Here is a 17,178-nt window from a genome sequence, read left to right on the forward strand (position 1 = left end):
CCTCAAGTCGTGTGCTAGTGATGATCAACTAGGTTTAACTCTTGATTTGTTCTTGAAACTTTTCAAGACCATTAAGACTCCCACTGACTCCTTGACATATAAGATTCTCTTGTCAAGAAACATTCCTTGACAAAACAAATATTCAAGAGTTAGTGTAGTTTTTATCAAGACTATCACTTCACATAATTGGTTCTAGTTGGTCTTTGTCTTATCCAAGACATCACAGCTTACCAATTTCAAATGTGCAAGAATAAGAAAACTTTTCCAAATTCCAGATCTGACGAGTGTTATAAACCTACTTAAGACTTGTCACTCAAGTTACAATCTTGACTCTAAGACTTGATATTGGAACGAAGTATGATTGACTTCTTGATTTAACCATTTCCACAATTCTCGATTCCTCTTCTTAGACATACAAATGCACTAAGACTCACTTAGAGGATCAATTGAGATATGGTTCTTAATCATTAAGACTTATCATAAAACACAATAAAAGGTACTCTCCTTTCTTCTTGGAATGGAGAAACTTTTATCTATCTGCCTACTTGATTATTCTTATTCGTTCTGCTATTGATTGAAACTCTTTCGATCAACTCAGAATTATACTTAATCTTATAAGTATAACCATATTTACTAAACTTTAGTAAATCATGACGGATATCTTTATCACTCTTGTGGTGGACTTGATCAACGCACAACCTAGTGTGCTTGATCTCCTAGTCCTTCTCTTGACACTTTGTCAAAGAATTAGTCTAATTTCCAAATATGAAGTTTCTCATTCATCACACAACCAAGTTCCATGACTCCAAGTTTCTGTCCAACTGAAACTTGGGCGATGAGAATCTTCCCTTATTTGGCAAATTCTCGACATTTCCACAAATAACCTAATTAAGAATCAAATCCATTATAGAAACAATTAAACATCAATTTTTTTTCATACGCACCATTGCAAGGATAAATAAATAAGACAAAATCAAAATTTATTTTATTGCGGAAAAACGTGTCCTTACAATGTAATTCAACTGAAAAACTATGCTATTACATATTTCTTATCAATCTATCCTAACTCTAGAGAAGCAGCTCAAAAATCTGATCCTCGAGTCCATGCGATCGAAATCCATTTCTTCATGATCAGATTCAGCATGCTTCTGCCTTAAGCTTCCTCTCTTTTCTTCGATCCTGCATAAACATCAAAATGTAATCTTATCACATCATGTATTAAAAATCAAAGAATAGGAACTTATAGAGTTAGTTAATAGATTTTACCTGAAGTAGAGCCATACGTCTTGACTCTCCCATCTCTTAGATCTCTCAGGTAAACAGGACAGCTTCGTCTCCAATGCCCCTTCTCTTGGCAGTAGAAGCAGATGGACTCTTTTGGAATGGCACAAGGAACTATCTCAGAATTTACCTTTTCTGGATTTCCAACGTTGCCATTTTCAATGTCCATTGAAGTTTGGGAGTTTGATTTGCCAGACAAATTTGCTTGATCAGCACGCCAAATCATTTCTGATTCAGCAGCTATAAGCAAATAGGTCAAATCAATGAGGGTCACGTCATGGTCCATCATATAGTACTCTCTAACGAACTCACTATATGATTCAGGAAGTGACTGAAGAACCCAGTCAACAGCCAACATTTCTGAGATATCGACACCCATCATCCTTAACCTATCAATATGTGACTTCATCTCTAAGATGTGTGCACACACATGTTTCCCATCTTCGTGTTTACTTGCCAAAAGGGCTTGAGTGAGCTTGAACTTTTCAAGCCTTTGAACTTGTGGGTTAGGGAGAATAATTGGAGGAGGTGGAGGAAGTGAAGCATGACTCTCATTTCCTTGATCTTATCGTGGAACGTCATCTTCATTTGGAAAGCTTGTTCCAACGGACTTGGGAAGACCATTGTAAGATTTAGACATCTACAAAACGGAAGAAAATCCAAGTTAGTTGATAAGAATCCTTGATGTAACACCCAAATGAAACATCAAGGCTAGGATCCAACACAACATTCTACAACCTAGAAGAGGGATGTCGTAATCTAGTTGCAGAATATTTGAAGGTAGGTAAATGACGATTTACCAATTCCCACCATGAAAAACGAAAAAGAAATTTAAGTTTTAAATGAATTGAAACTCCTAGATCTTTTGAGATTCATTGAACTTTTCAATGGCATGTTTAATCTCGATTATGCCCTTCTATTTGTGACTGGGATGCCGAGGATCACAAACAAGGTGTGAATAACCATACGAATCACGTGGTGCACCCAATTGCTACTATCACCTAATCAATGTGCCGGTTAGCCACACGCGCTCCATTGATCTATGATAAACATCGAGCCACCCTTCGCCACCAATGTTAATCCCAAATTAGTGTGCCAGTTAGCCACACACGCTCCACTAACGTTTGACAAGGGTACGAAGTGTAATTCCATGGATTAGCATACAAATTCACATTTTGCCCTGAAGTAACTAAGATTGGGAATTTGTAAAAGCATTTAGTTACTTTGTACTTCATTATACTTATAATGGAAGGTTTCGTCCTATCCTACCCGTTCGGCTAACGACCCTCCACTAGTCAAGAGTGCGGTGGGTAAGAGTGGATACCCATTCAATCGCCATTTTATAGGCAATTTCCTTAAACACCCCTTATAGACCAGCTTCGTGAATGAGGCCTACTAACGGTAAGACTGACTCTTTACTCATATATATAATGTTAGACTTTTAATGTTACATATATATAGTATAGGGTGTATTTTACACTTTTAAAATACTAGGTGGTTTTATTAACTTTCTCTTTTAATTAAACTTTTAATTAACTTAACAAAACCATGAGGGTGTAATTTGAACTTTTCAAAATACTAGAGTTTTAGAATTTAAATATTACATAATTAAACTATTAATCAAAATTTTAAATTCCAAAACTTGAGGGCAAGTTGTGAAACATTTCAAAACATTAGGTTTTAGAATTTAAATATTTCAACATTAAACTTTTAATCAAAATTTTAAATTCCAAAACTTTAGGGCAAGTTTTGAAACTTTTCAAAACATTAGGGTTTAACTATTTAAATTTCAAAAACAAAACTTTTAATTTCAAATTTAAACTATAAAACCTAAAGGGAGTAATTTGAAACTATTCAAACTTACTAGGGATCAAATAACAAATAATATAAATCAAACAATTAATTTAGTGATTATCTATATTTGACCTAATTCAATTTCTTGCAAGATAAGTTACCCAATTAATACAATTAATCAATTTTAATCATATAAGGAATTTATTATCTAATCAATTGGTAATTATCTTGTGTTTTGGCAAGGATAATCTTTCAATAACAATAAAATTCGAATTTTATCAGTTAAAAACATATAAGGCAATTATTCTTCACCAAAACAGCAAGAAATCCCGAGATATCCTCTGTTTGAGTCCCAAACTCGCCGAGTAGCAATCCGAACTCGCCGAGTCCAGATACTGACTCGCCGAGTTGGTTCGGGCAGAGGCAAGAAAAACGTTTTTCAGCAAGAATTCGACAATTGCATCACATACAACATAAACCAATCAAGGCTCTGATACCACTGATGGATTTTATGCATAAGAACAATCCTATGTGCTCATACAAACCCTAATGTTTGGATCTAGGTTTCTCTATTGTACATGCAATGAATCCAAGACTTACAAACCCTAGATCTATCAAATAAGAACTGAAATAAGGGCTTAGTAATTACCTTTGATTATTATATAGCAATAACAATCAATCCTTGCTTTGATTGGCTTCAGAAAGCTTAGTGCCTCAAGTGTTGCACCTCTAATGGAGTCACAAACACCACTAAGCAACTTGGATGAAGAGGGAGGAGAGAGGAGGCACCAAAAACGGCTGGAAACCCTAGAGGAACACTTAGCCACGTTTTTCGGGCATAGGGGTCCTATATATACATGTAGGCTATTAGGGTTTACAACTAGGAAACCCTAATCTGGCTGCTTAGGCCCTAAGTAGCCCATGGACTCCTTTAACATATCCCTTGGACGATTTCTAATGGGCTTCCCATAGAATTCGTCCAACCTATATATTATTAGGTGATCCATAGCCCAATCGTAATTATCTTATAATTACAAATCCAGTCCCCTAAGTTTAATTAATCTCTTTTAGCCACAAAATTAATTCTTGACTAATATCAATTAAACATTATGATTTCTCCTTTAATATATTATTCTTATAATATATTAATAAATCATAATTAAAATTTTCTCTCCTTAATTCATCCTACATATTGCTATGGTGAAGGCAACCCAAAAGGACCATGCTCATAATCGGGTCAAGTACATACCAAAATAGTTATGGACTTAGACACTAATCCAACAAGCATATCATCATCCTAACTACTAGGATGCAAAACAATAAACATATCATGTAATAATCCGGACATAAATCCATAAAGGGCCAGCCTTGGTGCCTTAGACCCTGTTGATATAGTGAGGATAACTCACCTGGCACTGCTGAAGTCCCGCGGATGAAACTCCAGCTGCTGGTTGACAGATTCCAGAACTGCCAACATCAAACAATACCCAATTAATAATTGGGTTCCAAGCCCAAGGTCCAACTCACACTCCAAAGGTCCAATAGTCAAGTAATGGGCCAAAGCCCAACATATGGCCAAATTTTCCAAATTGGGCCCAGACCTCTACATGGTCTTTCCTTAAGGCCCATCCAATTGTTCTAGTCCAACCTCTTGGTATTCCCATGGCCCAATATCATATAATCATAAAGGCCCAAACTATGGCTTATCTATGGCCCAATTTTCCAAATTGGGCCCAAACCCCTTACATGGGCCTTACCCTAAAGCCCATTAAATTATTCTAGTCTATATGCTTGATTTTGGATGGCCCGTTAATAGCCCAATCACCAAAGCCCAACAGAAAGGCCCAACATAAAACCCAAGTGAAATTAGGGTTTCACATAAAATGACATTTAGGGTTAAGTGTTTCTTACTTAACCCATTAAGGACTTAATCCATTAAGTCCATCAATCTATTGGGTAAATCACGTAGTATGCTCGGGTATGATTAATAATTCAATTTCAATGGCCCAAACGTGGGTCCCGATAAGTCCAAGGCCCATATATCCAAAATTAGGGTTTTCTAAACCCTAATTAGGGTTTCCAACCCAATCCCAACCCAATAGGCCCAGTACCAAGTCCTTAGATCCAGTAGGGTTCATTAGGCCCATTAGGGTTTTAGTCCATTTGTCCAAACGAGTCAAAACGCAAACGAGGCACACTGCGACCCGACACGGCGGCCGGTGGCGGCAGGAGGCGGCAGCCACCACCTCACGGTGGTGGTTTTGAGTTTTCTTTTCATTATTCTAGCCACTATTACAATTTTACAATGAAATAACCCAAAATAAACACACACACTCAAACTAATCACACACACAACCACCCTTGTGGTGGCCGGTGGCGGTAGGTGGTGGTGGTGGTGGCTGTTCTTCACTTTCTAGCCAGACAAACACATGAAACACACACTTCAAATAGTAGTATACACTCCAACCACCCACCTGGTGGCTCACGGCGGCGACAGCAACGAATTTGGGATGGCAGCCACCACCTCACGGTGGTGGCGATGATTTCTTTGGTTCCCAGTCAAACAGCCACACCCACGAAATAACACAAACCAATCGGACTTGAAGCAACAACACACTCGCATCAACGAGAAACACGAACATGGCAGTCCTTGGGGCGATAACCGATAACCAGAGCAACATGAGAGTTGCACAGGCGGCGGCGGGTCGAGGCTGGAACATAGCACATGAGAACAGGGAGCAACAACGGCCATTAGCGGTAGAAGATGGCAGTGGGACCGTCGTTGAAGTGGTAGTGGTGATGCTCGACGGTAACTGCGTCATTCCGGCAACGTGAGTTGTAGTGGCAGCAGTGGAGAGAAGCGGTGGAACTATCAGTGGTGGCTGCGACTTCGAGGGCAGGAGGGGTAGCGGTGGTCTTTGTCGGCCGGAGAATGGAAGTAGATGGGTGGTGCGGCGGCTGGAAGATGGAGGCATAAAGGTGGTGGATGTGAGAGTGTTTAGGGATAGGGTTGGTACCGGGGGTGACGGGTTTAAATACCTCGATCCCCTTAACTAGTTTCCATAATGCCAAAAGTAGTCCCTCCTTTCCCCATTTCTTTCAAAATAAATCCAATATTTACCATTTAAACCCTTAGCATTAAAATCCATTATAACTTAGGTACAAAATTTACCAAACAACCCCCTATCCTCCAAAATCTCTTCAAATGAAGTCCCATAAATTCCCATTTAATCCATGCCTTCAATAATACTTACAAATTAGGTCCAGATTTTACACTTTAATCCCCGCCTTCTAAAATTATGACAGTTAACTCCTCGAGACCAACACCTTGCTATATAATTATAAATTTTAGTGCTTTTATCCGTTTATTAATTAATTAATTTATTTATTTAATAAATGGGGTGTTACAATAAATGTCAAGTTTTAAAGTTATTCCCTCCATGTATATCTCACTTGTACTCACAAGGAGATACTAGCTAATATCCCTCTTAATTTATTTAGGTCTACTTTGTATCCTAAATCATCATATATTTATCAGATATGCTCTTAACACGTATTGCAGGCAGTATCAAAACCAACTATTTCATCTACCCATGTTCTACCAACATAATCGTAGATATAAAATATGTATACAGTTCAGATTTGAAGAAAAAGTTTAGATCTGAAAAGAAAATACATATACGGTTCAGATCTGAAGAAAAAGGTCTAGATCTGAAAAACAAAGTTTAAATCTTTCATCCAACATCAATCTCAAGTATAAATATGTATACGGTTTAGATCTAAAAAAGAAAGTTTAGATCTAAAAAGAAAAAGTTTAGATCTGAAGAGAGAAGTTTAGATCTTTCATCCAACACAGATCTCAAGTAAACAGATAATATGCATACATAACACGTAATTTATATAAAATACTTCATATCTATGTGTAAGTAACTATGCACTCACACATAAACTCTTTAACAAATATTTAACTCTTTAACAGATATTTAATACTTTAATTAATATTTGTATTAAAATCATGCTCATGAAAGGGACTATGCACTCACCTGATAAAGTGGTGATTCCAACTTGGACAGCGCTTCGCTTCTTAAAAATATGGTTTCCTTTGACGAAAGCGAGTGGTTTGCTTAAAAACCGGGCTCTGTGGGAGCAGAGTTTCTAAACCGAAAAACTCTTTTTTCTCGGAGCCCTCGGGCGCTCCAGGGCTTTCTTGTAGTGCTAGGGGAGTTTCCTAGACTTGGGGGTGGTTTGGGAAGGCTAGAGAGAGAGTAGAGAAAGAAATAAATGTGAAATGGTGTGAGAAAAACGCATGGCTTCGGACCCCTTTTATAGGCTGAGGCTGCGGTCTACGCTGCGTGTACCTTCGGTGGTACGCTGGGTGTTCCTCGGAACGCTGCACGTACAAGGGTACGCAGCGCGTTCTTACATCGACGTGTCAAGCTTCGCATGGTGCATCGTGGCTTCTTTCGGACCGAGGAATGCGAGACCACGGGGCGTTAATTTTTCGTACGCAGGGCGTACTCCGGTACGCGAGGCGTTCCTCCTCTACGCGGGGCGTAGCCTCGCATCCAGCTCGCAAATTCCAATATCGACTTCTAAAATTCGTAACTTTCGTATACGAGCTCCGTTTTGGCATTCATTATATCCATTTGTAGGTGGGACCGTACTCTACAACTTTTGTTTAGACTCCGTTAGCTAATTTTGACTTTATTTTTAAAGTTATATATTTATAGGCCGGGACAGGAAAAGTCCGTTAAAAATTCATAACTTCTTCATCCGACGTCCGTTTTCATCTGTCTTTTTACCATTGAGCTACTATTAATGAGATATTCGATTCTCGTTTAGATTGTGTCGGCTAAAATCGCTCGATCTAAACTTCGAACTCCGGGCTGCACACTGCTATGCCAAATCTTAGAAAATTCATAACTTCCTCATACGAAGTCAGATTTGGACGTTCTTTTTATGCACACTCTCGGTTTAATATATGCTACGACTTTTGTTTAGGTCTGTAAGGCTAAAAAGTACTTCATCGTAAACTCACTCCTTACGTCACACAACTTCGTGCCGGTTTTGTCGCGAAACTTCGATAGTTCATAACTCTTTCGTTATAACTCGGATTTCAACGTTCCTTATATGTACGGAATCCTTGTGACATATACTACAACTTAGTTAAGATTATTTATTATAAATAACCTTATATCAAAAAGTCATTTTCACCGCTTATTGTGTTTTAATTGACTAGCCCGGATCTACGGGCGTTACAATTATCTCCCCCTTAGGATGATTATGTCCCAGAATCATCAACGAGAAAGGGCTTGTATAATGACTCTGTACGTTATCTCTTCATTCTAGGTAATAACTGTGACTTCTTTGTTTCTTCGAACGAGTATGTAACTCTTGGACTTCTCGACCGCAGGCGGTGCTCAAACCTGCACATGCTCCGCGTATTATGTCGGACTTTCAATTGTAACCTTGAGTTACAATCTCGATTCTTATTGGAAACTCCTTCTTCTTCTTACAGGATTAAGATAAGTTCTTTCCTTCGATTACCATAACAGACTGATGGGTCATGTTCTAACGACCTCTCATCGTATGATACAATGCTCAGACTTAGGTTTATTTGAGTCACATTCCAGAGTGGAATTTTCCTTCCTTCATGTTCTAATGTGATATAATCACACTCTAGCATGTAGCACTCCTAGCTACTATTCCTTACTTTAACAGTGATCGTGATACTTCTATTGATTGCTTCGATTATCTTTCACTTCAATCGTCTTGCTTAGGTCAGATGCTAAATCGATCTTGGTCCTCTGAACCACGTATTATACTCATGTTAGTCAGACTCGATTTGATATGACCACTAGGGTCAGATTAGCAATCATCTCCTCAGTCATTAATGAAACGATGGTAACGACAGACATGAGCAAAATAGAATCAATTATTAATGCCTTGGTAACCTTGTAACTTTTCTTGATCCAAGTGTGAGTCTTGTGCTTCCGGTAGCATAGGCCTCTACTACCATTCACACCTACTCATACTCGTCCCAAGTATCGTCTCGCAGTTTTCCAAGTCACCGTACAAGAAAATCACATAACAACTTTACACACCAGATAACAAAAACAAGTTTTATATTACTTTGCGAAACGATTACATGGGTATTCAATTTCACCCTACATTATGCCTCTTATGATAGGCTACACCACATGATCCTATCTATATGGCTACTTGTAGATATATATATATATATATATATATATATATATATATATATATATATATATGGATCCTCACTCCTAATCCCTTGCATCCTCGCCTGCTTCATTAAGTATCATCGGGAAGGCACTTGCCTTTGGCTTTGGTGGTACGTTCAGTTTTGTAGCCCCTTCCCTCTTTGGGCAGTCTTGCTTGAAGTGTCCTTCTTCACCACACGTAAAGCAGACTTCTCTCTCGGTTGTGCATTCGCTGGCATATTGACCAGTATTCCCATATTTGAAACAGGTCATCTCTTTAGAGCATCTCCAAATGTGCTTCCTTCTGCACCTGTCACACCACTTTTCTTCATTGTTAACCCCATACCTCTTGTTGTTGGGGCCAGACCTTGGGAACTTATTTTTGCTTTTGGATCTTGAAGACCCATTAAACTTCCTCTTCTTGCCAAATTCAACCTTATTGGCGGTTCTTCCTTTGATAATTTCTTCAACAGACTTAGCAGTCCAAATGGCTGCCTCGAGAGTAAGTGGCTGGCGTACTAGAACAGAGTACTCCCATGGTAGTCCTTTTGTATATCTATCAATTTTTGTCAACTCGTCAGGGACGATGCGCAAAGCAAACTCCATCTTGTCTGTGAAGGCATTGGTATACTCATCAATGTGTTGGATTTGGTGTCTAAGCCCATAACTATAATTGGGATGTACTTGACCCGATTGTAGCATGGTCCTTTTGGGTTGCCTTCATCAGTGAAATTTGATAGGATGGACTTTTGAGAATAAGGTTATTTATGATTTATTAATATATATTACAAGTATAATATATTAATATGAAATCATATTATTTAATTAGTATTGATCAAGAATTAATTTAGAATTAATTTTGTGGTCAAAAGAGACCAATTATGGGGATTGATTGTGTAAATCAATAATTCTTATAGTGTGGGCTAATGATCCATGATTATTTAGATGGGCTAAACCAATGAGATAATCCATAGATAGTCCATGGAGGTTAACCCATGGAGCTATGTAATATGAAAGGTCATTAGGGTTTAGAAAGTGTAACCCTAACATTTGTTACACTATAAATAAACCCCCTAAGAGCCAAAATCGGTTACATGAGTGACCCTATTCATTCCAAGAGAGTGAAGTTGATTTTGTGCTAAGTAACCTATTCTTTCAAGCCTCCTCTTGCATATTGGTGTTTGTGAACCATTAGAGGCATCACACTTGAGGTCCTCAAGCTTTTAAAGGTCAAGAACTACAAGTCCTTCTAAAAGGTAAGTCATCTAACTAGATGTATTATTCATTTGGCAATTTGTATGCTAGTTAGGACAATGCTTTGGAAAATTGAAAATATGCATGTATAATTAGAGAAAACATAGATCCAAAACATTTAGGGTTGCATGTACACCATAGGAGTGTTATTATATTTGATGCTTACTAGTTTTTCAAAGCTGAAAAAGTCGAAATTTTGGCCTCTGACTGGTGAACTCGCCGAGTCCATGAACAGACTCGACAAGTCCACTCAGTAACAGAGCAACTCGGCGAGTCAGTTCACGCACTCGACGAGTTGAAGGCTCTGTTTGCAGAATTTCGAGTTTCTTGGCCTGGTTTGGATTGGGAACACTACCACAAACTGTTTTGGATCATTGGAAATGTTTTTTATGATATGGTAGTTCTTGTACTCATCCAACCACAAGATAATTGTCAAAGTTTTAAAATAATTGTTTTTTATATGATAAACAAAGTTGCTTGCAAATTGTTGACTTAGAATTATCTTGTTTATGAGTTTGGTTAGATCATCCATGAATTATGTGATAGTTTTTTTGTTGTTAGAAAATGATCTAAATGAATTTTAATGACCTCCATAACTTGTCCTCAAGTTATGGAAAATGAAAAGTCTCATACATTAAAATGACATTAAACTCATAAGTTATAGAAAATGAAAGGACAATTGTCAAATATTAAGATAATAGGTTAATTATTTGTGTTATGTGATATGAATTGCCTAGCTATATGAGTTAGATTAGATCAATAAAAAAATTATATGATAATTTTCCTTGTTAGAATTGATCTAAATGTTCTTTAATGAGTTCCATAACTTGTCCTCAAGTTATGGAACATGAAAAGTCTCATCATAAATGTTTTAATGAGCTTCATAACCTTTCCTCAAGTTATGGAAAATAAAGAGTCTTTTCATAAAACCAACATTAACTCATAAGTTATGGAAACTAAGAGTTTTGAAAAGTTTCAAAACTTGCCCTCAAGTTTTGGAATTTGTAAAGTTACACTAATGAAACTTTAATTCCAAACCATAGAGTTTTAAAATTTAAAATTCAACCCTTATATTATTATTATATTAAAAGTTTAATAATATATATATATGTATAAGACAAGTCAGCCTTACCGTTAGTAGGCCTCATTTACGAAGCCGGTCTATAAGGGGGGGGGGGGTATAAGGTTACTACCTATAAAATGGTGGTTTAATGGGTGTCCACTCTCACCCACCGCTTCCTTGACTGGTGGAGGGTCGTTAGCCAAACGGGTATGATAGGACATTAATTCTCCCTCATTAAAAGTATAATGATAAAAATAAATAAAGTAACTAAACTTTTATTAAATTCCCTATCTTAGTTACTTTACGAAAATGTGAAAATGGTGCTAATCCATGAAATTGCACTTTACACCTTGTTAAGTCGTTAGTGGAGCGTGTGTGGTTAACCGGCACACTAACCTGGGACTGACAGTGCGTGGCAAAGGGTAGCTTGATGTTAATCATAAATCAATGGAGCGTGTGTGGTTAACCGGCACATTGATTAGGTGATTTGTAACATTGGGTGTACCAAGCTAATTTCCATGGTTATTCACACCTTGTTTGTGATCCTCGGCATCCCAGTTACAAACTTGAAGGGCACAATCGAGATTTAAACATGCCATCGAAAAGTTCAATGAATCTCAAAGGATCTAGGAATTTCAATCCAATTAAAACTTAATAATCTATTTCTTTTTTTATGGTGGAAATTGATAAATCGTCATTTACCTACCTTCAAATATTTTACAATTGGATTACGACATCCCTTTTCGCAATTGTAAAATATTGTGTTGGGTCCTAGCCTTAATATTTCATTTTGGGTGTTATATTAAGAACTTAATGTTGGGTTATGAGCATTCTAACACTCCTAAGTGTACATGCAACCCTAAATACCTTGGATCTATGTTTTCTCTATTATACATACAATTATGAACATCCAAGGTATTATACTAATCTAGCATACAAAATAATAAATATAACAAGATAGAATACATACCTCTTTGATGTAGAATGTCTTCATGAAGCTTGAGTGCCTAGTGCCCCAAGTGTGACACCTCAAATGGTTCACACAACACCAAATACACTTGGAATAACTTGAGAGAAACTTGAACACTCCTTGAAATCGTCTAGCCCTCACACTCACACATTAGTGCACGATTTCTTGAGCCATGGGATTCTTTTATATGGTGGCTATTAGGGTTACACCATGTAACTCATAACTTTACCCATTCCTTATGCTCCATGGATTTTAACCTCCATGGAGTATCCATGGGTCACCCCATGGACTTAGTCCAACATAAGGAATCTTGGATCACAAGCCCACATATATAAGAATGAATGATTTACACAATCAACCCATATATTTAATTAGTCTCCTTTTGATCACTTAATTAATTCCAAATTAATTCTTGATCAATACTAATTAAATAACCTTATTAATATATTAGAACTTATAATATATTAACCAACCTTAAGTGTTATTTCTCTCATTATAGTCTATCCAAATGCATGATGCCATGCAACCCAAATGGACCATGCCGGGTCGGGTCAAGTCTTACCAATTATAGTTATGGACTTAGACATTAATCCAACACTTAAATCAACTAACTTGAATTTCTCCTTTATAGATGTCTAGGTCAGACAACTATGGTCTTCCCGAATCTGTTGGAAAAGACTTTCCACATGAAGATGATATTCCACAATATCATACTTCACTTCCTCCACCTCCCCCAGTTATTCTCCCTAACCCACAAGTTCAAATACTTGAAAAGTTTAAGGTCACTTAAGCCCTATTGGCTAGCACATGGGTAGATAGTGATGTGTGATAAAATAAAAGTGATGAGAGGCCTCGTTGTGATTTGTGATTCAGTCATCTAGCGGAGTTTGGATGACGACCACAGACTTTCTAGACAGTCCAGTGGGAAGCACTAGCAGGCCCGCAACCTATAGGTGTTAATGAACTTGGGTGTTTATTCGTTGTACTCCATCCCCCTCATGGTTGCCTTTAGGACATGTATGGCTGAGAAAACCCCTTAGCAGTAGTGTCCATCCCGATCATATTCTTTAGGCTAGGTCCCTTGTGAAAAGTGTTTAGGGACGTAAAGTGAGGATAACGGGAACGGGTAATCAAGGTTATTGTTGATTGGTGAACTTAATAAGTTTATTATTACTGTGGGTTGAAAACCCTATATGCTCACCAGGCTCCCAAGCCTGACCCACTCAGTTTTTTTATGATTACAGGTAGTGGACCCCGAGCTTAGTCGGAGGATGACGTGAGATTTTTGGATTATAGGTCAGTAGTTGTAAATAACTGTAGTAAGGCTTATAATGTCTTGTTTATGCTTTTGATCTGTATCGGAACATGACATCCTGAGGTTTTGATATATATGGAAAATATATACCTTCTTAATGAAGGGTTTTGATAAACTTTTATCATATGTTGTTTGGGGACCAATTCCGCAACATCTTTTGAAAAGATTTCTCTGATTTTATTTTAAAAAGCATAAATTAAATCGGTCTTTTCTAGCCGAGAAATTAGGGGATGTCACATATGGACCCGGGAACTCGACGAGTTGATGGACCAACTCGGCGAGTTGAGTCAACCAGAATGTTAACTTGGACCCGAAGGATGACTTTGACCAGGATGTTGACTTTGACTTTGACCATTGACCAGAGTTGACCCTTAAAGGGATTATGAGTATGAAAGGGTAGTTAAAGGAGATTGTTATGTGCAGGAGTTTGAGATGAGTTGATCCTAGCACCGAGGACAGTTCAGCTACTTCACGACATTGAGGTGAGTTACCTTCCAGTAGGAGTGGGTCGAAGGCACCAATGTCGGCCCACTAGTAGGTGATTGTATCTGAGATGATTGTCATTGTGATAATTGTCTGGTATGCCACTATCTGATATGTTTTATGTGCTAACTGCTAATATGCTAGGTTATTATATGGTAGTGGTAGGGGTGAAATAGTCCCCGGTTACCGGTTGAAAGAGATCGAAGGGGAAGCCAACACCCAGATATGCTAGGCTATATATGTTTCATATGTTTTATGTGGTAGTAGTAGAGGGTGAAATAGTCCCCGGTTACCGATTGAAAGAGACCGAAGGGGAGGCTAGCACCCAAATATGCAAGGCGGTTACCGGTTGAAAGAGACCGAATGGGAGGCCAGCACCCAGATATGTTAGGCATTATGTGATTATATGGTATGTGGTATGATGGGGGAACTCATTAAGCTTTGTGCTTACGGTTTTAAGTTTTGGTTTCAGGTACTTCTTCCTCGAAGGGAAAGGAGCCGGCACGGTACCAACGCATCACACACACGTTTTTCCGCACCAGAGATCTCTGGGATTTATACTCTGATATGATTTTGTTATGACATGTTCTGACTATGGATACATTGGTTGATATATATATATATATATATATATATATATATATATATATATATATATATATTACTATTTAATTTTCAGACAAATGGTTTTATATTTGTTTAATTTAAAATGAAACTTTTGGTCCGTATTTTTAGGATGTTACACCATGACAAGAAATACGAATTACAACCGATCAGCATTATCTTTCTTGATATTTGGATTGGTTTTTCTACATTGAAACAATACGCAGTGAGGGCGACAAAACATTATTTGTGTATTTTGTTGGATGAATTCACTTTCAACTTAAGATAATTTTTTGGTGGTGGACTAGTGGTATGGATATTTAACTCTTAACGAAGACATATCCACATCTACAAGTTAAAATGTGTCCAGAACGACAACCTTGACCTCCCACGCCATTCTTTTTAAGACTGGAGGGTATGGGAGGGGAGTTTCCCTCACTTTTTGTGGGCCACACCACCATTTCCCTCACTTTCCTTTCCCTCACCTAAAACCCAAGGAATTGGTGAGAAGCTTCTTTCACTATTGTTTTTTTTAAAATAAAATTAATTGATTTATAATTTTTAAATTAAAAATAACAAAAAAATTTAATCAAAAAGAAAATGCTTATCATTAATTAAAATAAAAATTACAATAAACCTAAAATTTAAAAAAGTAGAAGATTAAAAAAAAAAAAAAAAAAAAAAAAAAAAAAACATACAAAAAATCAAACAAACCAACAACAACCTACGAAAAATATTTTTTCATAATTTTTTCCCTCTTCTTCATCACGAGCTCGAGAGCCGGTCCCGAGAGATGATCGGTGTTTTCCATCAAGAACTTCATATCCTCCATTTCTTGTCTCTCCGCCCGCTCCTTCTTCCTTGCTTCTTCTTTTTCTTTGTCGAACGCCAAACGTTCGGAGAAATTAAGATTATATCGATCAAACGACGCTGTTATTTTCCGTATTTCGTCAACGTCCATGCTGAAATCCAATGCACCCAAAGAAGTCCCTTTTCCCTTCCTCTTTGCTTTGTCCCTACCCATCGGTCGGACAATTTCTTCTAGCTCAAGTTCGTCCTCCGTATTTAAATCTAGACCGACCCGAGCATCGGAGGAAGTTATGTAATCACTAGAGCCCGTTTTCGTTCGTTTTGATTGTTGGACTCCAAAAATAAAATCTTGCTCGTATTTTTTCCACCTAGGACATCGGACCAATAATTTCCAACAATCGTGCCACTTGAATGGTTTTCCAACTTCCTCAAGGTAAAATTGCAAAGCTTCTTGAAGTATTTGTTCGTCGCCTTGGCCGCTTTTTCGTTGGATTTTTAGGTTGTTGTACAACCCGTTTACTTTTGAAACCCCTTTTGCTATTTCTCGAAACTTCGAATTGAGTTGATGTTTCGTACGGTAGTCGTCACCTTTTTCTAGCTCCTCTCGAAACCGTTCTAAAATGCAAAACCAAAAATGGTCTCCCGGTTGTGTGTTTCCATGAATCGAATCTTTAGAAATGTCAGCCAAGCTTTTACCAAAATTAACTCTTCGTGTGGAAGCCATGTTGTGGGCTTTTGTCTTCCCGGTTGTGCGACACCCTTGCACGCTTGTTGTTTTCCTTTGCCTCGTTGTGGGGGTGGTGTGGGTTGAGTTTCGGGAACCATCTCTTCTTCTTCCGAGTCATCCAACTCATCGACAAGTTGGAATTGTTGTTGGGTTTGGGTTTGAGTTTCGGTTTGGGTTTGGGGTTGGATTTGGATTTGAGGTTGATTTGGCGATTGTTGATCCGGAAAAACAACAAAGTTTGAAAACATTTGCGGCGTAACATTTGGAACTTGGATCGGGTAATATTGTCTAACATTTTGGTATTGAAATTGTAGTGGAGATTGAATGGGAGCATCGAGTTGGCGGCGATAAATTCCTTGTGATGATGAATCGATAGCAAAAATGTTTCGAGTAGGGGGGCTTAAACTCGAACCATGACTTTTTTTTTTTCCTTCGATCGGAAGTTCGGGTTTGATTGTCGGGATTCATTTTTTTTTTTTCGAAGAAAATAGTGGGAGTAAAGGGGTTGTTTGAATGTTGATTGAAGGTAAATAGTTGGGTATTTATAGATGTTAAAAAAAAAAAAAAAAAAAAAAAAAAAAAAAAAAAAAAAATTACCGTTAAACAACGGCTACTTCAAAAAAAAGAAAAAAAAAATCCGCCCAATAATCG

General features: G+C 37.7%; 1 protein-coding gene across 1 annotated transcript; it reads right to left on the minus strand.

The window, feature by feature from the left end:
• Positions 1 to 15,475: 15,475 nt before the first annotated feature.
• LOC145104560 (glutathione S-transferase T3-like) lies at positions 15,476 to 16,524 on the minus strand. The gene is made up of 3 exons (XM_079041782.1): positions 15,760 to 16,524; positions 15,621 to 15,627; positions 15,476 to 15,510 (listed from the first exon to the last, which is right to left on the minus strand). The coding sequence occupies exons 1-3, from the start codon at positions 16,522 to 16,524 to the stop codon at positions 15,476 to 15,478; spliced, it is 807 nt and encodes a 268-aa protein (XP_078897908.1).
• Between the last annotated feature and the right edge of the window lie 654 nt (positions 16,525 to 17,178).

The sequence above is a fragment of the Lactuca virosa genome, chromosome 4 (genome assembly GCF_052849685.1).
Source record: "Lactuca virosa cultivar CGN04683 chromosome 4, Lactuca_virosa_CGN04683_v6, whole genome shotgun sequence".
Taxonomy (NCBI): Eukaryota; Viridiplantae; Streptophyta; class Magnoliopsida; order Asterales; family Asteraceae; genus Lactuca; species Lactuca virosa.

What these genes read in the sequence shown, in the direction of transcription:
- LOC145104560 (XM_079041782.1), bottom strand. Translation starts at nt 16,524, where the DNA reads ATGGCTTCCACACGAAGAGTTAATTTTGGTAAAAGCTTGGCTGACATT.